This window comes from Aegilops tauschii, chromosome 7 (assembly GCF_002575655.3).
Source record: "Aegilops tauschii subsp. strangulata cultivar AL8/78 chromosome 7, Aet v6.0, whole genome shotgun sequence".
Lineage (NCBI taxonomy): Eukaryota > Viridiplantae > Streptophyta > Magnoliopsida > Poales > Poaceae > Aegilops > Aegilops tauschii.
The window spans coordinates 621,798,771-621,826,327 of record NC_053041.3 but is presented as its reverse complement, the minus strand read 5'-3'; the positions used below and the strand labels follow the sequence as shown (position 1 = coordinate 621,826,327).

The window sequence follows — 27,557 nt, the reverse complement described above, 5'->3', positions numbered from 1 at the left end:
CTACTAGTGGCCTGTTATCAGACTTGAGATGTGGCGCATTGGTTATCACCGCGTTTGGAAACAAACCATGGAAGCCCGCATTACAAACAGCCCGGTCCAAACGTTCCCCCTTCTCCATATAAATTGTTCACCGGTATGTCCCATGTCATCTAGTTCGCAATCCACTAGGGCACCGCGGAAATTTTGCATCATAAGTACAGGTCACACTGCACCTTCCTCCTTTTCATGAGAGTATAAAATCTCATTAAAATCGCCTATGATAACCTAGGGTAGAGATGCCTGAAGGTACATATCTCTCAAGTAGTTCCATGTGAGTGATCTATCCTCCCATTTGGGTTCACCATAAAAACCTGTAAATCTCCACTTCTCGTCGGATGAAGTTCCCATCCTTACATCAATGATATTCTTTGTTTTTTCCATTACTTCCAATACAACAGGATTGCGCCGAAGGAGTAAAAGACCGCCACTTGCCCCAACACTTTCCACAACTTCCACATGGTCCATCTTAAGTTTTCTCATCAATTTTTCCGCCCTCGCTGTGTTCAAATGTGTTTCGGACAGAAAAACACATCCGACCCCCATTGGTTCTGGATGTCCAGAAGCGCCCTTACTGCCGCGGTACTGGCCATACCGCGACGGTTCCAACAGATGGTTTTCATTGGTTCTGGCGATCACCCTCGAGGGGAGTCGCCGATGTGTCATTTGTTCCTTGAACCGAGTTGCTGGTTTCAGATGTCAACCTCTTCTGATCTTGAACTTTCTGTGGAGTACTAAGCAGACTCTTGTCCACTGGTTCTGTGGCAATGTTCTCCAACAAGTGAACTTTGTCATTAACAAAGCCAGCTGGTGGTATTCGAGGAGACACCGGCACTGAAGCAACCATGCCATCCTGCAATATGAGCCTTTTCCGGGTAATGGGTACGATCGCGCCATTGGGGTAGTTAGCATCTATGTCCATGGCTAGCCCTTTTTGTCGGTTAGGGTCACCGGGGTTCCTTCTCCCTCTGCCAAAGCCACCGCCCTGCCAGCACCATCACCATTCTGCCCCATTCCTCTTCCAGCTCCTTGTGTGCCTCCTGGTCTGTCAAAGTTAACAAGTAACCAGCTACCCCACTCACAGTCCTCCAGTTTATGTATTCCATCCCCGCATTCAGTCACAACATGTCCAACAAGTCCACAGAAATCACAAAAAATCTAGCAGTTTCTCGTATTCCACGGGGTACTTCTTTTTTTGCTTTCATTGTCAGTGGCACAAAACGTACGAGCGGAGTACCCAGCAAGATGAACACCCTGGCTCGTAGATATTTAGTAGGGTTTATCCGACCTTCATTAATAATTACTTTTATGGGCGGGATCCCTACTTTCGTCGCTATCTTTGTCGCTAGCTTAGTGTGCTTCATGAGCCCCTCTGGGATACCCTGATGTGAGCCACACCGAAATTCGATCCAATTTATAGTCTGTGACGTTGGATATGCCATCATATTCCTCGATCACCACTGGCGCACCACGGAACTCCCACGGGCCTCCGTTCATTACCCGGTTCTAGTCGCCCAAACACAAAAACTGGGCCAAGAATAGATTACTGCCCCTGGTTTTGAAGGTAACACCCTGAGCAGACGCCCAAGCATTGCGCATCGATTTGAATAAGGCCACATGTCTGAAGGGTTTTTGGGTGTGAACCCTAAAGATCCCGATCCAGCGTGTTTCGTCAATCAGTCCTTCTATTTCTTGTGATAGATCCAGCTCTTCTTCCTCTTCTCCATGTAGATTCAGATCCACGAATCGATCTTCCAAGGAAGAATCATGGTGGTAATCCTCGCTATACATGCCGCTGCCAGCAGCAGCCCCAGGCTGGGCCGATCCCCATCCCGTCTCGGCCATGTCGCCTGGGTGGGGTACTCGCGTTCGTGGGCTCGACCACAATCCAATCACTGGGGTTGACATGGGGAATCACCGGAGATCTGCGATCTATGGTGGACTCCGGCGTTTGCCGCCGGAGGATACAGGGAACCCTAGGAGACCTAGGGGATGCGGGGTACGTGAAAAAAGAGAGGTAGAAACCTACGCTGTGCCACTCTTTGGTTAATGGAATGAGCAGATTTTCAGTTGAGTATTTTTTTTGCCAGTTGCCATCTTCCTTTTATACATGGAGTGAGATTGAGATAATGATAGTTAGGTGCCAACCCAAAGGATCACCATTCGATTTTGATCCAACGACTTAGAAAAATGGTTGCGTATTTTAAAAAGGGCGCCACCCTAGTGCGACGACAAACTCTAGTCTTAGGATGCAATGCCGCGCGGCTCTTCGTCTACCTCCGACTCTTTGACGCTTCCTCCCTTCTCATCCCATGACCTCCTTTGTTGCCAAATTTGCCAACGTCCTTAGATTCATCGCCGTCTAGTCGAGATAAGGTGTTCCTTTGATGCTGTTGGAATACTCATTAATCGTCTAGCACCTGTGAAATTTCGTCGCCGCGGGTGGTCAGTGCCAACCTTTGCCCTCGTCGCCTCGTCGTTCGCCCCCTCATCTTGTTCCTAGCACACACCAGACGTCGAGTCAAGATGGCGAGCTTCATACAGCAGTTTTTTTCCTGTTAAGAAAATCAGACATAGCAGACATACATTCTGGGCCGGGCTTATTCTAAAACCAAAAGGACCATAAGTGGAATGTTAGTTGAACCCTCGTACTTGCTCAGAGTAGTGGTCGTCCGCCAGTCTACTGCATCAGTTTCAGTCCCCACCTGGTAGCACAATTCTAGGGTTTTGTCACTCCGTCCCGTCCCGTCGGAGAGGAGAGATCCGGGCGTCGATGGAGGCGAGCTCGGGGCCTCGCCGGAGTTCCGCCCAGGAGCCAGATGGCCCAGGCGACGGAGCGGACCTCATCAGCTCCCTCCCCGACGAGCTGCTCCTCCTCGTCCTCGCCCGCCTCCCCTGCGCCGCCGACGCCGCCCTCACGGGAGTCCTCTCCCGCCGGTGGCTCGGCCTCTGGGCTGGCCTCCGCCAGATCGTCTTCCGCGGCGTGGCCCTCCCGTCGCTCGAGGCGGCGCTCGGCCGCGTCGCTACCACCCCGCCCGCGGTTTCCCTCCTCAAGATCCGCGTCCCGATCAAGCAGCAGCGTGGACCCGTCCCCATGGAGCACCGGACAGACAGCGCCGGCGTCCCCATCAACTCGCTGCTCCGCGCCGCCGCGCGGCTCGATCCGGAGAAGATCGACTTCCGCCTCCCCTCCGGCTTAATCGATCGTTCCCTCGCTGTCGATCTGCCTCGCTTCCACCGCGCCACCTCCATCGCGCTGGACCTTTCCCCCATCACCCTGGCCGTGCCGGCGGGCGCCGATTTCCCCGCACTCGAGACGCTGTCCCTGGCGCGTTGCAGTACCGATCTCGACGCCTTGCTCTCCTGCTGCCCGCGCTTGCGCACGCTCCGCCTCAGCACGGCCCGCGACATTACGGTCAACTCGCCGTCGCTCCAGGAGCTTGTCGTCTGCTGTGAGACCAGTATGACACGACATGTCGACATCGTTGCTCCCGCGCTTAAGCAGTTGGTCATCTCATTGACGGCGGTGGACCACAGCATCTCCGTCTTGGCACCAATGGTGGAGAAGGTCTCGTGGCACTGCCAATACTTGGGGCCGCGTATTGTGTTTGGTGTTTGGAGCCTCAACAAGGTGCAGCTACAGTCGGCGGAGATACAAGGAGAGCCATCGTCGCTGTGTATTTATGCCTGTGCGGTGCGTCCCTTTTACTGTTCAATCTGCTCCAAGGCTCTGACTAAACTTATTTTGTGAATGATATTTAACTATAGTGGCAAATTGTTTTTTCAGTACTCTGCATTTTTTCACGCTCAGGCGAGCCACTTTAAGCAGGAGATCGAGAAACATATGGTTGCTGCTTTCTCTTGTTTAGAGCTTCATCTCATAACGACGGGGCATGCTTTTGGAGCTTTAGTGTTTCATCTTCTTGGAATGAATCGAATTCGTACTGCTACGCGGAGGCTTAAGGTCGTCCTACAGAGATCAGCGGTAATTCTCAGCTCTGATTATATAACCCAATAATACATTGTGTATTTGTGTGGTTATTCATATATGTACATTTTTTTGTTTTAGTTGAAAGAAGTATGCCCGCCATACTGTCTTTGTGAGTCGAACTGGAGGTCCCAGACTATATCCTTGGATGCTCTCGAAGAAGTGGAGTTCAATGGATTCAGCGGAGCGGATCATGAGTTTGATTTATTGGAATTGATACTTGGATGTGCACCGACACTAAAAAGAATGATTGTCAAGCTGTCCGATGAGACCTCGGCAAGTAATGATGGATGCGCAAAGATAGTCAACATCTTAAAGGCATGTTCTTCCGTGGAATGTGATGTTTATCACAGCTCGGGTGAGTATATATTTGGCATGCATTATTAGTATCTTCCTAATGAAACACAGATATACTCCCTCCGTTTCCGAAAACAAGTCTTATACATTTCCTCCTAAGACAAACCGTGCAAAGTTTGACCAAGTTTGTAAAAAGGCCATAGTGATACTAATTTTGTGTTGTAGTTGTTGATATTTTTTCTTATATAAGTTTGTTCAAATTTTGCTCAATTTGACTTGAGACAAAATTATAGTCCTTTTAGGAGATGGAGGAAGTAACTGTTAATCGTTGTGTAAGATTTGACTGATTTGTCAAATATGTGGAGTTGACATGCCAATTATATAGTTTGGTTGTGCACGTATAATTTATTAGCCAATTAAACATTTTATATTTCTGCCAAATTTGTGTGCTCAGATGCTCATGGCTTTTTTTATAGAAACTGAAACTGAATGGTGGATTGGATGATAAGAAAAATTAAGTATTTTTACTCACTTACCTAAATTGCTCTTTTGCATTTTACAATCCTCTTCATTGATCTTGCCCTTTTGTTTTGCACCTGCATTTGAGTTTCTTATTTAGGTTATCCCATCTGAATTCATCAGCCTTGGGGTTTGGTACAATTTTTTGTTCGATTTAAACTTTATTCAGCAATTACTTTCCTATTTCTTTCTGCTGTCAGCGTGTATTCCGTTTTATTTCTGGTTTTGCATCTGTATTCGGTAGCAAAAATACAGTTCCCAGATAACCTAAAGTTTGTTGTCCCATCTAAGTTTTTCATTGGCCTTCGGGTTTCTTTCTGCTCTCATCATATTGGGTTTTATTTGACAGCATATAGGAATAATACAGGGGGAGTCTCCCCTCTGTTCTCATTCTTTTTCGATACTGACTTGAGCTTGTTTCTATTTGTCTCCTCTTCAGGGTTAATGCACGGCAGCCAAAATTGCCCGTCGACATGATTCTCATCCTTGGGTCTCTTGATCCTGTGGTGCGCATTGACAAGATCATCCTTAGGTCTGTGGATTCGTGGTGCACATTGACAAGGTCTCAGGACTTTGCTTGGTTGCTTCAACTGATCATCTGGCGTGTTCTTTTGCCAGTGTACTGTACTGGTTATATATAAGGTGCTCAGTTGTATCTTGTGGTTCCTATGCTGTTTGACTATTGAATTAATGCACTCTACCTATGTTGTGAGTCAATTACTCGAAGCCGACTATCATGTTAAGCCTATGGTTTCAGTTCTCATTTTGCACTGTTTCATTGTGACGACGACATTGCATGTTTTAAGCGGTAGTAAAATTATCTGCTGTGAATGCTCCCCTTACCGCTCTTAGTGCTTATACAGCTGTGGTTGGATGAACCAAACGGCTCTGTGAGATAGCTCAGTACCTTAAACTTGGAATTATCCTCTCTTTTCTAACTACTGCACTACACCCTATATGATGGATTGAAGATGCATCTTTGTGTCACTTCTGTTTTAGCAGAATCTGTGTCATCTTGTGAAGATATGCAAGGTGCAAGTTGATTCCTGGCGATACTAGTTGATTGAGTGCAATATATGGCAGTATCTGGGCTCTTGTTAGTTCCGAACTTTGTGAAGCTCTGATTTTGCTGAAACAATGCCGGTGGCAAAGGCTTGGCTGTCCGGCTTGAGTGAGGAACTACAGCAAGATGAGTTCGTCATAGCGATTGTAATTAACACTGTGGGCAGTCTAGTTGTGCCTCTCTTTTTGTAGGGATACATGTATGGCTTTCGGATCCTTCAGATCCTTTGTGTATCCCCGTGAACATCATTAGGCAATGAAGCTCTCTAATGAGAGTATGGTTTATCTAATGAATGGTTGGATGCTTCATCTTTTTTGAGATTTTCCAGTGCCTTATTCTTTTGTTTTCTTGTAGCTCATCATCTGCTTAGGGCGTCTCTAACCAAACCCTTATCCTGTAACTCCTCAAATGATGTGTCAAACTTTAATGCCTGAAATATAAGGCGTTAAAATGTGGCTGGAACCTAACCGAACTTCTATATTTAACTCTATTTTTTTAAACTAATTCTTCCATCCTTTGTGACATACACATTTCAAACAATTGCATGGTATTTCACCAATTTTTTAAATAGTTCAAGTTTGTCTAATCGAACAATTCAAATTATAACATGCACATACTTCATCCAAAAGACACAAAATCAATCAAGTCTACCCAAAGAATCGGTGGAGCCGGTAGGCAACAGTCAGTGGGGCAACCTGGGAAGCAGTCGGTGGGGCAGTTGGTGGGAGTTCAAAAAAAAAATCTTCTAAGGGGGCAGCAGGCGCTGCCCCGAGGTTCTATCTCTCTCTCTATGGACGGGACATGGTCCACGTCCATGGTCTGGGGTGGGACTTCTTCGTGAGCATGTGTCTTTGGTCGCCGCTCCCTCTGGTGCAATAGTGTCGGCAGCCTAGGGGGGCGCAGAAGCAACCCGCATAGTTGGTTCAGCCAATGGGTTCGGCTGAGCAGAAGGCGGGGTCTTGCTGACGGTCTTTTTGGTCTTCGTGAAGATAGATCTCTGCTTGCCGGATCTAATAAAAAAGACGACTGTCAGGCCTTCGGCCAAATTCAACAAATCAAGTACAAGCAAATATCAAACACTTAACTAGAACTACCGTGATAATTAAAGTAATGAATATTAGTGCAATTTCGGACACATGGAGGCATGCGGACGGTGCGGATGCATCCGACTGTATCCCTGGAAAAGCGGACCAGTTAGGGTTCCCTAGGTGAGCAGCACATCCCTGAATCTACCGGGGATTCAGGGCATTGGACATATTTCTGTTGGAGTAATTTTCTTTTTATTTTCTGTTATTCTGTTGTGTTAACCCTTATTTTTCCGTGCTCTTTTTAGCTGGACCAGAAAAGTGATGGCACCTGGTTTTGTTTCGACCACGATACTGGAGACTCCGTGGGGTTTTGCCTACTTCAGTGTTTACGGACCTGCAACTTCTGGACCAGAGGTTTGTATACAACCATTTCCAAACCGTCCTTGCATGTCAGTCACTTCCATTCTGCTTCTTATAATACTTCACTTTGTTATTAAAGAGTATGTGGTCATTGTTTATCAAGAAGAGCTTTGCTACAAAAGTTAGTATTTCTGTTTCTATCTACCATGCTTTCATTAGCGTTTGCTTTGGTAGTGTTCTCTTATTTAATTTGCACTCAGGAACCAGGCTTGATCATAATCTATATATATTATCACTTGCATTAAAGAGTTAGGCAGCTTGCAACTAAAAGGTACATCCAAAATATCTTACACAGCAAAATAATCTGTTGGAGAAATGCAAGGTTACTGTGCTTCATTTGTAAGTTTTCTCTCTAATAACACTCTGTTACTTTCTTACCAGGTTATGAGTTTGCGTGAGTTCGTAAAGGTCGATAAGAAGTCTGTTGCGCTTGCGCTCAAGGATGATCCTGGTAAGAGGCTTACTGATATCATTTTAGTTTGTCTGTGCCTTTCTCTTTCCATGAATTAATGGTCACTGCTAACGTATCAGTAACATCTTTTTTTGCTAGAAAATTGAATGCTTTGACGACAAGTTACTCATGAAATGATGCGGGGGGTTAAGGAATGTGATGTATGATTATGTACGCCGTGAAAGATATCACTCCCCGGTATCTTCTCCCATTATCGAAAGGATTGATGGATGGCATGGATAAATATGGAATGAATATTCCTACAGAAGAAGTAAGAACTGAATTGAACCCTTCAATTTTTCTGCTTTTGCTCTTACTGTTGTGCCTTGTTAATATGCTTTTTGTGTACAGATGCTAGTGCTGACACTAATGGGTATATTGTGTCATTTAGCTAGTTATATATTAACCACTCTCCTTGCTTCAATCCAAACTTGTTCAATAGGGTTTTGGTTGCCCCCTCGAACGGATCTCTACTTCTGCCTCACTCACTACAACATTATCCAGGATTTTAATTTGTAATGGTTGTTTATCTTGCATTTTTCTGTTAGTTGTTTCTGCTTTGAATTATCGTTTGCAGCTTGAGCAAGTTGATGTTGAAAATAGAAAGTTGATGTAATGCTTGTCTATTGACCATGTTCATGTTGATCCGATGCAGGTTGATAGAAACATCATAATCCTTGTTGGTTTAGTGGATCGATGCGATACAAGGTTCAAGCATTCTGCCAAGACGATACGTGAGGTATGTGACAAGCTGGTTTCTGATATTGGTCCAGTTATCAAGGAAGACAGGCTCCATGCAGAAGCCGTGTCAAAGATTCTGACCCCTGCATTTGTCTAAGAATGGCATCCCAAACAGGTTACTAAAGCCCATTTCTAAATAAGCTATTGTTTCCAATAAAATATTTTTTAATACACCAATTAGTGGTGTCGATAAACTGAATGTTCTTTTGTGTTTTGATACAGTGGTTCCCGGATGATGTGGTGAAGAAGATAAAGAAGATTGATTTTAAAATGTATTCCTTAATATATGACTGCCTTGTTAAACTTAGGCTTTTACCTGGAGTGAAAGCTCAGTTTCTTAAGGAGGTCAAGTGTTTGGCTGATGAAATTTCGAGAGCTCCAAAGAGGAGCTACACTGAGGTATCTTAAGGGAGAAGCGAGAATTGCGATGATGGTTGACTGCCTGCTGGGAAGAAAGTGAGGTATTTCGGTGGTGTTGAAACACTTGTTTAGAAAATTTATGTATTATCTTGGACGCTGCTAGTTGTATTGCTAGCTAGTTTCTTGTAGCATCTTTAGCGGATGCCTCAAAAGTTATATTCAAGAACTTTTTGTTGCTTTATAATCTAAAGCGGTGGAATCCTTTTTCGTCAGAAGAAACATTGTTTTGAGGCCTCAAAAGTCACATATTTGAGGAGAAACTTTTTGTTCCAAGGGATTAGACCCTATCTAGTAGATCCCCTGAATGGTTAGTGCATCAAAAACACGGTTTCTATTAGTAGATCCCCTAAATTTAGTTTAAAGAACTTTGCACTAGAAGCTATGTTTGACCTGACACAGTCTTGGTATGTTGTAACTGGAACCTATACATGTACTTTCTTAATGTTGTGTAAGTCTATTGCTGTCCAGACCGTCTTAGTGAAATCTTTGCAGCAGCCATACCTCTTGATTTCATCACGGTGGGACTCATATTTATCAAATGACCTGTTGCATTCATGATGCAAAGCCAAATACAACCAAGAAGCTAGCCAAACTATACCTAACATGTTATATGTATTATCCACAAAGTATGATCGTATTTTTTATATTTAAAACCTCTAAGTTTTTTTTTTTTTGAGGGAACACCATCATGGCTTACTTTATGATCTCAAATAACACTTAAATCGTTTAAGAGGGAGTTAAGGATAAAATCAAGGGGCTCATCGACCATTACAAGAAATCTTATTCTCAAAACTAAATCGAGCAATCTCATGAGTATACAAGTTGTTACGTCTAAACAATGCTTCGTTCTCAATCTCCACAATAAGATCCATTTTTTTTAGAATAACAAGCAGGTCTCTCCCTGGCTCCATTACTCAGAATGAAACCATCAACTTATACATCAGCTCACTGAGAGGAGCAGTTCGAACAGAAAATAAACAAACTACAATGCATAGCAGGTTCGCAAGACAGCCGGGGAAAGATGATAGCGTTGGGTGTGAACACACAGCCAGCAACGAGCGTAGCATACCACATGTTTTCACACAACAGAGCAGGAGATCTCTCAGTCAGCTTTCCTTGTCTTCAGTGGCAGTGCAGACACCGCTTGAGGAGATCAGCTGACGGTGAGCGTGGACATTGGACTGGTTACTCACTAGTAGAAAACAGGGCATTGGTTCGGCCCTCGTAATACCATTAATCCTGGTTCGCTCACGAACCGGGACCAAAGGAGGCAACTGTCCTGGTTCGTGAGCCCAGGGGGCCGGCCGGGCCACGTGGGCCATTGGTCCCGGTTCGTCTGGACCTTTTGGTCCCGGTTCCACGCACGAACCGAGACCAATGCGCCTCGCCCCTGGCCCATGACCATTAGTCCCGGTTTGTGCCACAAACGGGGACTAAAGGGTTGGTCCTTGTTGCGGTCAGAGTTCAGTCCCACCTCGCCAACCGAAGGGCGCTCACACTGGTTTATAAGCCCGTCCCTCTCTGCCTTGTTGAGCTCCTCTCAAAGTGAAAATAGATGCCCTTATACAGGGAATTTGACCTAAATTCGGAGTGAATTTCTTTGAAATTCATAGAAAGTTATTATAAATTTAGGTTGAATTCTTTCTATAGGCGCATCTATGCTCATTTTTTTATGTTGGGATTGGCGATCTTTACAGACTTTTTATGTGTTGAATATGCACCATTCAAAATCAGTCTCTGCTTTGAATGGTTCATTTTGAACACACAAAAAGTCTGGAGTTCAAATAAGTTCAAGAAAATGAAATCCCTTTGTAACAGATGAGTTTTCGTCCGAAACCCTGATACTTTGAAAGAGATTGTCCATTTTGTTCACGAAGTGCATCCAGCTTTTGCCGTAACCCTCTCAACTTTTTAGCACATGCTATGTGGGTGAAATGATGATACCATGCCAACTTTCAACCTTTTCAGAGCTCATTTGTAGGGCTTTTCAATTTCAGGGTCATTTAGCTCAAAACAATTTGTCACTGCATGAAAAATAACAAATGAAGTCAGAAAGGGTTGAAAATTGATGATGTGGCTTTGAATGGTGCATTTTGAACACACAAAAAGTCCGGAGTTCAAATAAGTTCAAGAAAATGAAATCCCTTTGTAACAGATGAGTTTTCCTCCGAAACCCTGATACTTCGAAAGAGATTGTCCATTTTGTTCACGAAGTGCATCCAGCTTTTGAGGGACCCTCTCAACTTTTTAGCACATGCTATGTGGGAGAAATGATGATACCATGCCAACTTTCAACCTTTTCAGAGTTCATTTGTAGGGTTTTTCAATTTCAGGGTCATTTAGCTCAAAACAATCAGCCACTACATGAAAAATAACAAATGAAGTCAGAAAGGGTTGAAAATTGATGATGTGGCTTTGAATGGTTCATTTCGAACACACAAAAAGTCTGGAGTTCAAATAAGTTCAAGAAAATGAAATCCCTTTGTAACAGATGAGTTTTCGTGAGAAACCCTGATACTTCGAAAGAGATTGTCCATTTTGTTCACGAAGTGCATCCAGCTTTTGCCGTAACCCTCTCAACTTTTTAGCACATGCTATGTGGGTGAAATGATGATACCATGCCAACTTTCAACCTTTTCAGAGCTCATTTGTAGGGCTTTTCAATTCAGGGTCATTTAGCTCAAAACAATCCGTCACTGCATGAAAAATAACAAATGAAGTCAGAAAGGGTTGAAAATTGATGATGTGGCTTTGAATGGTGCATTTTGAACACACAAAAAGTTTGGAGTTCAAATAAGTTCAAGAAAATGAAATCCCTTTGTAATAGATGAGTTTTCCTCCGAAACCCTGATACTTCGAAAGAGATTGTCCATTTTGTTCACGAAGTGCATCCAGCTTTTGCCGGGACCCTCTCAAATTTTTAGCACATGCTATGTGGGTGAAATGATGATACCATGCCAACTTTCAACCTTTTCAGAGTTCATTTGTAGGGTTTTTCAATTTCAGGTTCATTTGAAATGCTTTTCAATTTTAGGGTCTTATAGCTCAAAATAATTAGTAAATGCATGAAAAATAACAAATAAAGTCAGACATGATTGAAAAATGATGATGTGGCTTTGAATGGTGCATTTTGAACACACAAAAAGTCAGGAGTTCAAATAAGTTTTTAAAAATGAAATCCTTTTGTAACAGACGAGTTTCCGTATGAAATCCTGATACTTTGAAAGAGATTGTCCGTTTTGTACACGAAGTGCATCCAGTTTTTGCCATAACCCTGTCAACTTTCTTGCACATGCTATGTGGATGAAATGATGATACCATGCCAGCTTTCAACCTTTTCAGAGTTCATTTGAAATGCTTTTCAATTTTATGGTCTTATAGCTCAAAATAATTAGTAAATGCATGAAAAATAAAAAATGAAGTCAAAAAGGATTGAAAATTGATGATGTGGCTTTGAATGGTGCATTTTGAACACACAAAAAGTCAGGAGTTCAAATAAGTTTTAAAAAATGAAATCCCTTTGTAACAGACGAGTTTCCGTATGAAATCCTGATACTTTGAAAGAGATTGTCCGTTTTGTACACGAAGTGCATCCAGTTTTTGCCGTAACCCTCTCAACTTTCTTGCACATGCTATGTGGATGAAATGATGATACCATGCCAACTTTCAACCTTTTCAGAGTTTATTTGAAATGCTTTTCAATTTTAGGGTCTTATAGCTCAAAATAATCAGTAAATGCATGAAAAATGGTGCATTAAAAATAACAAATAAAATAAATAAGTAATTAAAAACAAAATAATATAAACTTTATTAAAATATATTAGCAGAAACAAAATAAAATAAACTTTAATAAAATCTCTGAAACTAAAATTAACAAAAGATTTTCTGTTAAAACATTATAAGAAACCTCTAGTATTATTGAAACTAAAATTATATAAAATTGATGCAACTAAAATTATCGAAGTATTTTCTGTTCAAAACCATTAAAAGCAAAAAGAATTTTCATAAAGAACTTGTTTTGTTAGAAACTTTAATAGCAAAAAGAATTATCATAAAGTAAAATAAATAAGTAATTAGAAATAAAATAAAATAAAATAAATAAGTTTTTTGTTGTAAGTAGAAACAAAACAAAATAAATAAAGCAAAAACGAAAACAAAAAACGGGCAAAAAATAAAAAATATGCCACCTACTGGGCCACCACGGCCTGAATACGACTAGAAACCAATCGATGGGCCAGGATTCAGGCCCGCAGAAGGCCCAGTAAGCCCATCAGGCATAGCAGTGACAAGTAGGCCCGTAAGCCTGCAATGGAGAGGAGCTCGAGAGGGGTGCGGCAGTGGGGCTTATAAACCACTGCGCGCCCCTCTCAACTTGCGAGGTGGGACTAAACTTTCGACGCGGGCGCAACAGCACAAGGCCTTTGGTCCCGGTTGGTGGCACCAACCGAGACTAAAGGTGTGCATTGGTACCGGTTCGTGGCACTAACCGGTACCAATGCCCCCCCCTTTAGTCCCGGTTGGTGCCATTAACCGGGACCAAAGGCCGCCGCTTCCCGCCCTTTGGGCTGCTGAAAAGAGGCCTTTGGTCCTGGTTGGTGGCACCAACCGGGACTAAAGGTCGCATTCGTCCCGGTTGCTGTCACGAACCGGGACCAATGCTTCGTCTATATAACTAGCACTCGTGAAATTTTTCATTCAGTTCGTCTTGCCCGCCCCGACGCCGCCGCCAGGCTGCCCCTCTGCGCCTCGTCGTCGCCGTCGTCTCCCTGCCTCCGACGCCGTCCCGCGCCGCCCAGACGCCGTCGCCGCCCTGCGCCCCCTGCCTCCTCGTCGCCCGTCGCCGCGCCCCTCACCTCCGCCCCCTGCCTCCTCATCTAACTTCTCACAGTGACCTAGGTCTCTCTGTTGCATGTTAAGGTGGCGCGACTATGTCTCACCTTCAGCGAGAGGGTAGGAACTGGAATTTCCTAATGGACGCTCTTTGCGTCAAGTTGTCGCTGCTTTGCACAGAGGCGAGCGACCTGGCGACGGGGATGGGCAGGCCCAATTTCCTAGCGTACGCACGCGCTACAACAGTATCCGGTATTGGGAACCTTCTAGAAAGTTCTTGACCGGTCTGGGGAACCTTCTTGAAGGTTCCTAAAATGGCTTTCACTACTTTTTATTTCTCGGCTTTTACGTTTATTTTTTCCTTTTCCTTTTTATTTTTTCCTTTTTTATTTACTTATTTGTTTAGTTATTTCATTTACACTATTTCTTTTCTAATCCATTTTTCATCTGCATTTCTTTGTTTCTATTTTTCTTCCAGACTTCAAAATTTGTTTGAAAATTAAAAAAAACTCTGATTAATTTTTTCCTCCCAAATTCAAAAACAAATTTGATTTTAAAAAAAGTGTTATCCTTTAAAAAAATGTTCTTGTTTTAATTGTTCCCAAATTCAAAAATGTTCCAAATTTAAAATAACACTATTTCCTTATTTTGTTCATAGTATCAAAATTTATTCACATGTGCAAAAAAATATCCTTTTTTCGTAAATGTCATGTTTTCAAAATTTGATCCGCATTTTCAAAATTTGTTCCCCAATTCAAAAAAGTTTGCATTTTCAAAATTTGTTCACAGATTGAAGAATTGTTCACATCTTTAAAACTTGTTCATGATTCTAAAAAAATGTTCCCATTTCCAAAAAAAAAGTCAACAATTCAAAAATGTTCCTGTTCTCAAAATTTGTTCACAAATTCAAAAAATGTTCACTTTCTGAATAGTGATAAAAATTCAAAAATTGTTCGCACTTTGTCAAAACTTGTTCGTTATTGTCAAAAATTGTTCGGAATTTAGAAAATGTTCCTGTATTTTCAAGATTTGTTCGCAAGTTCAAAAAATGTTCATGTTTTTAAAACAAATCACTCTTCAGAAAATTGTTCGCATTTCCTAAAAACTCTTTCATTTTTATTAAAAAATGATCGTCATTTTAAAAAAATGTTCCTGTTTTAAATATTTGTCCGCAACTTCAAATTGTTCCTGTTTTTCAAATTTGGTTACAAATTCGAAAAATTGCTAAAAAAGTTGAACACTTGGGTGTGTTCTGTAAAAAAACGTGCACTTTTCATATAATATATTCAGAATTTAAAAGAAAATATTGGAAAAAGGAAAAATAATCTGATATGCCGGTGTGACTAGGTTTGAAGTACTCGCATTGCCGTTTCACCATCAAATTGAGTCAGCCGTATTGGCCAGCTACGCCTGTCTACAGGCTCGCGGTCGCGAGGTTGACTCCTAGCTGAAGCGCTGCGTCATTCATTCATTTTTTACACCAGTCGCTGCCTTTCTGGGCCAGCTCAGTCGAGGGACTACCCTCTATGTGAATCCTCGACATTCTGCCGTAGAATGCGGCAGATAGGAACCCCACACTGAAGGGGAGACCGACATGACCCGGCCTACGAGCGCGGGAGCGCACAATCTCCTATTTTTGTTTTTGTTTTTTTCTATGTTGGTTTCTGCTTTTTTTATACTTTAAAATATTCCAAATTTATATATTACCAACAAACACTGTATAAAAACATTTCAAAAAATCTTGACCAAGCATTTGAACAAATGTTGAATCTGTATAGAGAAAATGTTTATCACGTATACGTAAAATGAATAAAAGAAGTGTGTATAATTTTTTTTATCATCTATTTAAGAATGTTAATCAAGAATTTGCATCTTTTTTGAACAAGAATTTGAAAAATGTTGAAAAGGATTTGAAAATTCTTACATGTGTATAGAAAAAATCTTGACCATCTATTAAAAATGATGAATTTTTATCATATATAGGAAAAATTTAATGAATTACTTGAATAAATAATGATCATGTATTTGAAAAATCTTAATCAAGCATTTAGAAAATGTTAAAAATATATATAGAAAATGTTACATATGTATAGAAATGTTAAATATATATTAGAAAATGATGAACATGTACTTGAAAAAAGTTCTTTTATTGATCATATATTTAAAAATGTTGAAAAGGTATTTGAAATTTTTTTATCAAGCATATAAAAAATGTGAAATTGTATAGAGAAAATGTTGACCTTGCATTAAAAAATGATGAACTTTTTATAACGTAAATGAAAAATGTTAATCAAGCATTTGAAAAACATGTTGTACAAGTAACTGAAAAATGTTATATATGTACAGAAACAATTTTGACCATGTGTTAAAACAATGTTAATATTGCATTCAGAAAATATTAGTAAAGCATTTTAAAAAAGTGTTGAATGTGAATAGACAAATTGTTAAACTTGTATTTGAAAAATGTTGATTAATCATTTGAAAATTGTTTAAAATGTGCATAGAAGTTTTTTTTATCACGTATTAAAAAATGTTAAACTCGTATTGAACAAATGTTAAAGTCCATTCGAAAAGTATTGTTGACATATACAAATAATGTAGAATAAAAACAAAAGAAACAAACAAAACCAAAAAAATGGAAAAGGAAAAAAATTAAAAAAAATAAAACCGTAGAAATCAATGTAGAAAGAATAGAAAAATGAAAATAAAACAATATCCGGATCATAAAAAAGAAAAGAAACAAGGAAAACGAGAAAAGCATTAAAAATAGAAGAAACAAACGAGAAAAGAATGACTAAAACAAAAAATGTAGAATAAAAAACAAAAAGATAAAAAAATGGAAAAAAAAAGAAAAAGAACAATAAAACCCAATAAGACAGAAGATAATGGAGAAAGAAAAAAAAGAAAAGCATCAAACACCCAGAAAATTAGTAAAAGCCCAACTCTTTATGCCTCAAGTAGCGCGCGCCCAGCTAGTTTAACACAAACTCGACGTGAGCTTAGAGGCTAGATGCGCTGCACAACAAGCTGTATACCAGGGATCTATCCCTAGGTTTGCCCATTTCCGTCTGTCTTTTTTATTTTTTATTTTTTTGCGAGGAACCGTCTGTCTTTGTTAAGACAGCGGGGCTAACGGGCCGGCCACAAGGGCAAGCGCAACTGGGACGGCCCATTAAAGGCTGCCCGGGGAGGCCACTGTAAACCAGCTTCAGCACTGTAGCGCTTAAATCCGCAAAAATATGCACTTGCTTGGATTCGATCACAAGATCTCATGTTCCTGTGCGAGCGTTGCTAGCCAGGGGAGCTAATGACTGACCTTGACTATGCATCAGCACGAGTGCAGCGGCAAATCTGAAACTTTTTAACATTCGAATGTGATTTTTTTTAAATGAATATTTTTACAAACACAAGTACTTTTCAAATCCGTGGACAAAAATTTAGAAAATTCAGCATTTCCGGAAAAAGGGAATTTTATTGAATCTGTGGACAACATTTAAAATTTTGAAGAAAATATAAAAACATGAACACTTTTTTAAAGCACTACATTTTTAAAAAAAGAGCAACGTTTTTAAAAATTCATAAATGAAACTAGAAATGCAAACAATTTTTTGAATTTGTGAATAAATTTCGAATACATGATTTTTTTTGTATTTGTGAACGAATTTCCAGAAGAACAATTTTTTACATTCCCGAATATTGTTTGAATTTGTGAAAAAAAAATAAAAAAATTTGAAGATTTTTTTCTAGTATTGAAAAAAAATCTCCCGAAAAAATTTGAACATGTCAGCACTTTCTTGGAAACACGAACTTTTTTTGAATATTGTGAACAAATTCAGAAACATGAATATTTTAGTTCATGTTTATAAAAATTCAAAAACATTCATAAAATATTAAAGTTTTATGAAACGAAAACACTTGTTGAATTTTGTGAATTTTTTTTGAAAAACTCAAACATTTTCGGAAAAATATGAACATTTTATGAATATATGAATAATGTTTTCAAATGGGGACACTTTTTTAAACAATTAAAAAATGGAAAACTTGAACCATTTTATGAAAACCACATACTTTTTTATGAGAGGGAACTTTTTTTTAACCTCCTCGTATAAAATCGAAAACCCAAACATTTATTAAGATTTGTGAACAGTTTTTAAAAATGAGAATATTTTTTGGAAACACAATTGTTTTTTTTCAAACGTGAACATTATTTGAAACTCCCAAGCAAAGTTGAAACCGTGGATTTTTTTAAAATTTGAAAAATATGAACTTTTGAAAAAAAATTGGAAAAGGAAAAACTAAAATAAAAAAAGTAAAGTGAAAGAAACGAAAAAGAGAGAAAAGGAGAGAAAAACTAAAACAGAAAATGGAAAATCGAAAAAGAAACAGAAACAGAAAAAAAAAAGTGCTGCAACCGGGGACAACCTGAGCTACCATGGGTTGGTCGCCAGAGTGTTGTGATGGTGGAGACAACGTGGTCGGCGGGTGCTGCAACTGCGACACCCAGGTGCTGGAATAGCGACGCCCGGTTGCTGGAATCGCGTTTGACGGTCGCTACGACGGTCATGCGGAGTCGGCAACGGGAGCTGGAACCAGCAAATGTTTTTGCTTCTACCGACAAAGGAAGAGCCGGGACCAGCCGCTGGTTTTGCTGCAACCGACCGAAGCCGGGAGCTGGAACCGGCAATTTATTTTGCTGCAACTGGCCGACGGCGGAGCTGGTATAAGTTTTTTGCTTCCATGGTGACTGATGGAAGTGGCGACCAGGGAGACGACGGCGACACAAGCGGCATGCACAGCGGCGAGTGTAGTCGGTGAGGGTGGTCGGCGGCACACCTGGTGCTGCAACCACGAGGAGGCGAGCTGCAACCGCTACCGGCCGGTGCTACGGTGGCGTGATGTCGGAGCGGCGACCCGTCATGGCCAGGAGTTGCAGAAAACAAAGCGGCCGATGATGAAGGATGCGAACGGCGGCGACGAGGTTGCAAGCACAACGCCAACGACGAGACCTCGCACGTTCATGATTGTGTGTGGGAAGGTCCGTGGCGCTCGCTGTCGCTCTTGTCTCCTGTGTGCGGTTGCGTGATTTGGGGAAGACAACGACATGGAATAGGAAAAAAGGATAGAATCTGACGGTTGGAAGGGTAACGCATCGTGCGCTGATCGAACGGGTGCGCGGCGACCGCCAAAATTTCGGCCGGTCGACCGGCGCCTATCATTGCCCATATAGGGTTCATGTTTTCAAGAGAGTCCGGTGACAAAGAGAACTGAGAGGAGCTCATAAGAGGGGAGGGCGGTGGGTATCCAAAGTTCAACCTGCTTCAAATATGAAACATGGATTCTGGCAATGCAACCAAGTTGGACCTCATATCATCCGAATAATGTGGTCATCGAGACGTCCCAACAAAACAAACGCCTTGACAAGAACGACTTACTCTTGCCCTGCACAACTTCTTTTTTCTTTTTTTACATCTTGTATACAATGAAACAAACAGCCATGAGCATCTCTATGTACAGGTTCTGAGCTGTAATTAACAATTGCTGTATCATCCATGCATCAATCCACTCACCATAGTAAACTGTAAACAAATAACTAACTGCTACAAACAAATTAACCAATCTCTTAAGAAAAACGCCTTTCTTAAATTCCCTCCTGACTCAAATCTGTTGTATCATCTGCATTCACGGTAAAACGCCATTTTGATGGTAATAATTGGGTTGTGTCCATCTCCGGATGGATGCAGAGACCAAGCAGAGCGTCTCCATTAACTACTAAGAATTTGATAGCACTGTGAACGATCGATGGCATGCGCATCAGTTGGCCGGGCAGCCCATCTCGTCACGGACCCTGAGGAAGACGATGGCGGCGCCGTAGTGCGCGAGCGCGCCGGCGATGACAAGCAGGTGGAATATCTGATGGCTCTGGCCGCACAGGTCGAACATCCCGGGCCTCCACCGCTCGGGCACGCGGGTGAGGTAGAACGCGGTGCCGACGAGGTACGAGGCGGCCATGGCGCCCTCGTACGCCAGCGTGACGTTCCGGCGCGGCTCGTGCCAGTTCACCGCGGCGGCGTGCACGGCCGGCACCACGCCCGACAGGCCCATCCCGACGAAGAGCAGCGCGCGGTGGGCGCGGTACTTGGCGTCGCTGAGGCGGGGCGACATGAGCGCGTAGACGGTGGCGGCGCCGGCGAGCGAGATGGCGGAGAGGTAGGCGAGCTGCCAGCGCGGCTCGCACTGGAAGATGTAGTAGATGGGCGGGAAGAAGGAGACGACGATCATGACGGCGATGCCGGTGTAGTCGAGGCGGATGAGGAAGAGGTTGAGGCGGTGCGAGTGGCAGGACAGCAGGTGGCACGCGCAGCTGCTCATCAGGCAGAACATGGCCCCCGCCAGGAACACGAAGAAGGGCCACCGCGTCGTCGGCCCCGCCCCCGCCGCCGCCGCCATCGCCAGCCCCGGGCTCGCCTGCATGAACGACGCCGCGCCCTGAAAATGAAATGAAACCACCGTCAAACATGTCAGTCAAATTTTAGTTACCACCATCACCATGCATGATTGGAAGATGAAACGGAGGCATCAAATGATTGCCGGAGGAAACAAAGGTGACGCTGCAGTTTCAACCACCGTTGTGATCATAGCCATGCATGTGACGATAATGGAGGTTTTTACCATGCATGCGTGTGCGACTGCCCGGCCAGTTGAGTGTACCGGCCGGCAGTCCAAGCAGAGGCAGAACCAGCCGTGAGACTGTGAGCGAGTGGCATGTGAAAAACGGATGGTGCATCAGTTTACAACAGAAAGGGGAAGTGTCACACGGGATAAACTCCCGGATCACGCAGGCGCCGCCGGGGACACATAGGACGATTAACCTGATCACCTCAAGCAACAGAAAGCACATCTGATTGCTTCCGTGGCTGCTTAACTATCCGATTACGTGTGTGCATTGATCGATACAGAGGCTTGAGAACGACGATGAAATGAAGTTTGTCGTGGTTGAAACTTGAAAGGAACATGTGCATATTTTTGTCATGGCACCGTAAAAAGTTGCGGGTTAGGTAGGTAGCATGGTTGGTCAAGTAAAGGCAACCTGAACCTCATGCCCCACACTGCATCGAAATTAAGTCCAAATCATCTACCCGTAGATAGCAGACAGCCAAGGCAACAGTAGCCAGTACTCCTAGTAGTAGTGCTAGCTACTGAGAAGGTGATCAATTGAATTGAATCTCCAAGACATGTGGATGTGCCTGCCTGCCAGACAGCAGGAATTCACATCTGACAGATCATTTCATCCTCATCACAAATTAGTTGAGGACACTTATGGGTGTAGGACATGCATAGTGCCAACTTTTCAGTGCAAAATCTCATAAAAGATAACCTACATGCCAGTTTTTACTACTGCACGGGTTCTGTTATAACTAGTATTTCGTTGCTATTAGTTATTATCACAGGAAAGTGAAAAGGTATTTCAGGAAAGGAAAAATGGCATGAAGGTGCTATAGTAGTACTACTCACGGAGAGGACATCGCCTATGTTGCTGGAGACGTTCTCTGCAACCTTGGAGATGGGCCTGCGCGCCGTGATAAGAATTACACAAATTAGATACTCAATTTCAGTGGAGAAGATAGTATAGTATGAACTCTGAAGATGAATAATTACCAGGAGAGGTGGCCGATGAGGTGGGCGACCTGGGGGAAGTACTGGGCGAGGTGCCAGAGGGTGAGGCCCAAGAACAAGAAGAAGCCCAGGAGGTGCGTCCAGATGTTGATGGTCTCGTTGTGCCAGGAGAAGACGCTGAGGAAGGCGTGCAGCAGCGGCCACTCGGAGCGGTAGTGGTTGAGGATGAACTCGTTCTCCTTCATGTACTCCGGCAGCTCCTCGTAGCTCACCAGCCGGTACTCCTGCTGCTGCTGCCTCCTCTTCCTCGCCCCTCCCCCCTCCCTCCTCTGCTGCTTGCCCCTCCTCTTCGCCGACTTCGCCATGGCCGCCGGCGCCTCCTCCTCCTGCAGGTGCCCGGCGCCCATGCTGCTCTCCTGGTCCATGGCCGCTGGCCCCTTTCTTCTCTCTCTCTCACTAGAGCTCTCACGGGGAGAAGAGGGGATGGAGGGAGCAGAGAGGCTGCGTGTGTGTGATAAAGGGGCGAGGCTGTTGCCGGGGTTAAAAAGGACGCTCACTCGCTCACACGCCGCAGGCAGCTCCGCTTGTCCTGAGCAGGCAAGCCAAGAAATCTACTACAGGATACGGCCGGGGTGGAGTCCAGGATACGGCGTATGCGACTTCAGTTGTTTTCATGCTCTTTTTATACAATATTGGTTGATTGAAATGGGGACGCATATGTTGCTCCACGGATGTGGTGCGCACATTTCTCGGGTTGGTATACCTTCATTGCAACAAAATTTCCAGAAAGACTCTGCCTTGATGCGCAATGAAGTTGATGAGGACAAATGCAGGTGGAGCAGGAGGTGGGACGGGCAACCACATCGCTACCGTTGGGTGGGAAAAAGGGAGGACGAGAACGAATGGAAAATGCCGGCATTCAATACTACTTCCTCCGTCTCATAATATAAGAGTGTTTGTGTAAAAATGCTCTTATATTATGAAACGGAGGGACTAGCTGCATAGTGTTTATTAAGAGAAAAGGAAACCTCTTTATCGGAAAACAAAGAAAAAAGAAATCTAGACGTAATGGTGGCCATGGGAAACCAACTACCTGCACGTGGCCCCGGAGGGCGGAGGCAGACTCGGGAATGAAGTGGATGGTGTGCACACTAAAAATAAATTTACACATCCAACTGCCATGCAATATTTGGCAAAAGAATGACATAAACATCCCAATCTTTTTTGAGGGGACATAAATAGGCCAATCAAGCCTTGCTGCGAGCGACGACGGTGGAGGGGAGGGGGGGGGGGTTAACTTTGCGACGGCGTACACTGGTTGAGCCGTTGAGCGGCACCGACGTGGGGAGCAATGGCGAAGCGAGCACGCGGGGGAGGGTAGTGACGATTGTGATGGGGAGTCTGATTGAGTGATGGTCGAGCGATTTAGGTGATGCTCTCAGGCATGGGCACGAATAGATGATGGGCTGGGCTACTGGGTTGCTATTACCGTCGGTTTGTGGGCCAAAATATTATATGATACTCATTCTTAAAATGACGGCCTACTCTCTAGCTTCGCCAGTGTGTGATCATGCACACCTCATTATTTTCTTGTATTATTTTTTTATACGTGAGCCATCCGTGAAAATTAAGGTCAAACTTTTGAAATTGTGATTGTCAATGTTGTGTTTTTTTTAACATCGCCACCGGGTCCATCGAATGCCCAGTGGCGTGGGAGGGAGTGGAACCCTTGGACCTTGTCCCGTGTGTGGTTATTAGTTTAGGGTTAGGTTCGTCTATCCTTTGATGGTGTTTGGACGAATGCATCGGTGCTTGGAAATTACCCTCGATCCCACCTCCATCCCGGGGAGGCTCAGCGCTGAGAGGTTGAGGAGCGGGTTATCTTCTTGTGCTCCTTTGGCCGATGGTTTGAGTGTGAGTTGGTGTTGCCGGTTAGGTGGCAACATCTAGGGTTTTTGTTCTTCGACTTGCGCCCTGCTTCAATGATGACTGCTATAAAGACACCGGCAAGTGATGGTGAGGATGTAAGGGAGCCAAGCGAGTGTTGGTCACTTGGGTCGGCACGTGGTTGGCAATCGGATCCTTCTTCGTTTGGTGATTGTTTCTCCTACGAGGCACTGGTTTATAGCCTCGATGACTTCCAGTCCGCGGGCAACGAAGTCAGGTGACTCCGGAGGTGCAGCGACGGTTAGCCATTGATCGTCTCATTCTCGATGTTGGAGGCAACCGAGTCCCCACAAAAACATCATCTCCCACGTAACGAACATCGCCAAAAATATCCAAAATAACCCATGAAGATGTGAGCACTAGTTCCACGCCCGCAACTTGAACTATGGTGGACCAGCTCTACTGCATCAAACCCCAACTATCTATGGTACGGTCAGTCCACCGTCACCGCTAATTAAACCCCGTTGGGGTGTGCCTGGACGTTGAGCCTCATGTGCGCCCCGTTCATCTGCACGGAAACGGCCTTAATGGCCACCGTCGGCCGCGTGATGGGAGAAACAAAGGCAGGATTTGAACCGGTCTCTGTCGTATGGGAAAATTCGGTTAGCTATAGCCTCGTGCCGTGTCAACTTATTAATGTGTACATACTATGCTGTACGCATTTGGCATTCCTCTGTACACGGGACCCCTCCTACTTTAGGCAGCTACTACTCCCTCCGTCCGGAAATACTTGTCATCAAATGAATAAAAAAAGCGTTGGAATAGCAATAAACGAGTCGTATTTCGCGAGGAAATGAATGAATAGACGGAGAGATAGCAACGGGTCGGGGCAGTATGGTATGGTATGGTAGGGTGGCTGGGCGGGTTGGTCCGGTCCGGGTCCTGGCGTTTGAGGCTTTGACCCGTTTATTAAGCCGAGTAGTTGGCGATTTCTGGCCACCCATCGTCCCAACCCACCTGCCAGAATTAATTCGCCAGCGCTCGCTCGCTCAGGATAAGCTGCTGCCTCTGCCTGCAGGGTTTTTCTCTCTGTGTGGCATGCAGTGCAGGCAACCATACATTGAACTGGATTTTTTTTTTTTGAGTGGTATACATTGAACTGGATTGAAGAAAACTTGCGGGGCTCGGGTCGGGTTGGGCCTCCACCTGATGAGCAGTAGCTGGGGGCTCGGGCGGCTCCCAACCAACTCCAGCTAACTGAAAACTCCCCCCGCCAGTCCCCTCCCCTCATCGACTTAAAATTTCGTTCGATTGAATGAACGGAAGGAAGACGACTCGCTCCACCGGCGACCGTCTCGCGTCGTTGTGACCGAACGGAATTGATGATGATCGGCGCGGCGCGTCCGACTGATAAATAAAATCCGTGACGGGAGAGAAAGAAAGAATTGATGAAGGTTTCGTTCGGGAGCCGACCCAGGTGATCGGCCCGGTCAAAGCTGGCTCGCTGGCCTGTTCCCTTCTGTTTATGTTTAGGCCGTACGTGCGTGCGTGCGTGCGTGCACGTGTGTGTACGCATGCACTTGTGTTCAAATGAGTGAGACGCACCGCCTCTTTAGGAGAAGCATCCCAAAACGGGACAGACAAATGGCGGCAGTCTGCACACTGACGCGGGAGCTGGTTATACAATCGTAGCCGTACACATTATAAAACCAAATTCAGTAAACATAACAAAGTTCATGCAAACCGGATGATTTCCATATAAACCAAACAAAAATATTTACATTTCGGACATATTTCAACTAAACTATAACGGACTAGGCTATACTATTCTAACCTAGTCCATCTCCAGTCACGGCAGATCCTATTTCCCACGACATGTCTTCGCTATGTCCGGCAGCAAACTTACCAGACCGCCGTGAGCCACGGAGCTAAATGCTTCGGTGGAAGGGAAAGAATAGCCTCCGCCTCCGCGAAGCCCCCCCCCCCCCTCCCCTCCCCGTTTTGCAGGGGAAATGATGTTCGTACCGGCCCACGGATGAATACAAGGCCGCGTTGGATGAAAAAACACGTCCGGACCGTGCGGTCCAGACGAATGCGTATGGTATGACTATCTGCATTGGAGATGCCCTTATGGTACGCAGGGCACTTCTTTTCGGTACCCGAGGACAACTCCAAACCAGATCATCAAATCAACCGACAATCTAAATATTTTTTGTCATTCAATATTGGTCACTAAAATTCTTTAGACTTGTCTTGATTTCCGATATCCAGCGAACTGGCACCAACGGGGAGGTTTAGGGGAGTCCAGGCGCTTGTCACATCGACCTCTGACACGTCCAGCCCACCCAAAACTAAACGGGAGTCCGCTCATTTGTACATTCCCATCACTATTCAGCGCGAAAGACCGCCCCACCGCGCGAAAGACACGAAGACGACCATCATCCAGTCGGAGCCGAATGACACGAGGGTGGTGGCCGCCGGCAAGGTCACGTGCGCGGAACGCAACACCTGCCGCCACAATGCAAAGAAGAAGAAGGCTGATGCAGAGACGGCTGGTCTGTTGGAAATATGCCCTAGAGGCAATAATAAATTGGTTATTATTATATTTCCTTGTTCATGATAATCGTTTATTATCCATGCTAGAATTGTATTGATAGGAAACTCAGATACATGTGTGGATACATAGACAACACCATGTCCCTAGTAAGCCTCTAGTTGACTAGCTCGTTGATCAATGGATGGTTACGGTTTGCCGACCATGGACATTGGATGTCGTTGATAACGGGATCACATCATTAGGAGAATGATGTGATGGACGAGACCCAATCCTAAGCCTAGCACAAGATCGTGTAGTTCGTTTGCTCAGAGCTTTTCTAATGTCAAGTATCAGTTCCTTAGACCATGAGATTGTGCAACTCCCGGATACCGTAGGAATGCTTTGGGTGTACCAAACGTCACAACGTAACTGGGTGGCTATAAAGGTGCACTACAGGTATTTCCGAAAGTGTCTGTTGGGTTGGCACGAATCGAGACTGGGATTTGTCACTCCGTGTAAACGGAGAGGTATCTCTGGGCCCACTCGGTAGGACATCATCATAATGTGCACAATGTGACCAAGGAGTTGATCACGGGATGATGTGAGTTACGGAACGAGTAAAGAGACTTGCCGGTAACGAGATTGAACAAGGTATAGGGATACCGACGATCGAATCTCGGGCAAGTAACATACCGATGGACAAAGGGAATTGCATACGGGATTGATTGAATCCCCGACATCGTGGTTCATCCGATGAGATCATCGTGGAACATGTGGGAGCCAACATGGGTATCCAGATCCCGCTGTTGGTTATTGACCGGAGAACGTCTCGGTCATGTCTGCATGGTTCCCGAACCCGTAGGGTCTACACACTTAAGGTTCGATGATGCTAGGGTTATAGGGAAAGTATGTACGTGGTTACCGAATGTTGTTCGGAGTCCCGGATGAGATCCCGGACGTCACGAGGAGTTCCGGAATGGTCCGGAGGTAAAGATTTATATATGGAAAGTTGTTGTTCGGGTTCCGGGAAAAGTTCGGGTTTTTCGGTATTGTACCGGGAAGCTTCTAGAAGGTTCCGGAGGGGTCCGGAGGTCCGGAAAATGTTCCACCACGTCCAATACAGCAGCATGGGCTGTAAGGGGCGCCCTAGCCTTAATGGGCCAGGGGCACCAGCCCCCCCAAGGCCCATGCGCATGGGAGAGGGGAAACCCTAAGGGGGAGGGCCTCCACTTGACTTGGGAGGCACTCCTCCCCCCTTTGGCCGCCCCCAAGCCCCATCTAGGGCTGGCCGCACCCCTTGGGGGGGGAAACCCTAGATGGGGGGCGCAGCCCTCCCCCTCCCCTATATATAGTTGAGGTTTGGGGCTGCCCAAGACATGAGAAGGTCTCTCTTTCGGCGCAGCCCTACCCCTCTCCCTCATCCTCCTCTCCCGCGGTGCTTGGCGAAGCCCTGCGGGATTGCCACGCTCCTCCATCACCACCACGTCGTCGTGTTGCTGCTGGATGGAGTCTTCCCCAACCTCTCCCTCTCTCCTTGCTGGATCAAGGCGTGGGAGACGTCACCGGGCTGCACGTGTGTTGAACGCGGAGGCACCGTTCTTCGGTGCTCAGATCGGAATCAACCGCGATCTGAATCGCTACGAGTATGACTCCATCATCCGCGTTCTTGCAACGCTTCCGCATCGCGATCTACAAGGGTATGTAGATGCACTCCCCTTCCCCTCGTT

General features: G+C 44.5%; 2 protein-coding genes across 2 annotated transcripts; one reads left to right on the top strand and one right to left on the bottom strand.

The window, feature by feature from the left end:
* Positions 1-2,706: 2,706 nt before the first annotated feature.
* Positions 2,707-5,596, top strand: LOC109770779 (uncharacterized). The gene is made up of 4 exons (XM_020329492.4): positions 2,707-3,730; positions 3,824-4,021; positions 4,106-4,382; positions 5,280-5,596. Exons 1-4 carry the CDS (start codon positions 2,810-2,812, stop codon positions 5,315-5,317), a joined length of 1,434 nt encoding a protein of 477 aa, XP_020185081.1. The 5' UTR covers positions 2,707-2,809; the 3' UTR covers positions 5,318-5,596.
* Positions 5,597-19,227: 13,631 nt separating this feature from the next.
* Positions 19,228-22,207, bottom strand: LOC109787087 (heptahelical transmembrane protein ADIPOR1). The gene is made up of 3 exons (XM_020345648.4): positions 21,450-22,207; positions 21,306-21,360; positions 19,228-20,279 (listed from the first exon to the last, which is right to left on the bottom strand). The coding sequence occupies exons 1-3, from the start codon at positions 21,830-21,832 to the stop codon at positions 19,605-19,607; spliced, it is 1,113 nt and encodes a 370-aa protein (XP_020201237.3). The 5' UTR covers positions 21,833-22,207; the 3' UTR covers positions 19,228-19,604.
* Between the last annotated feature and the right edge of the window lie 5,350 nt (positions 22,208-27,557).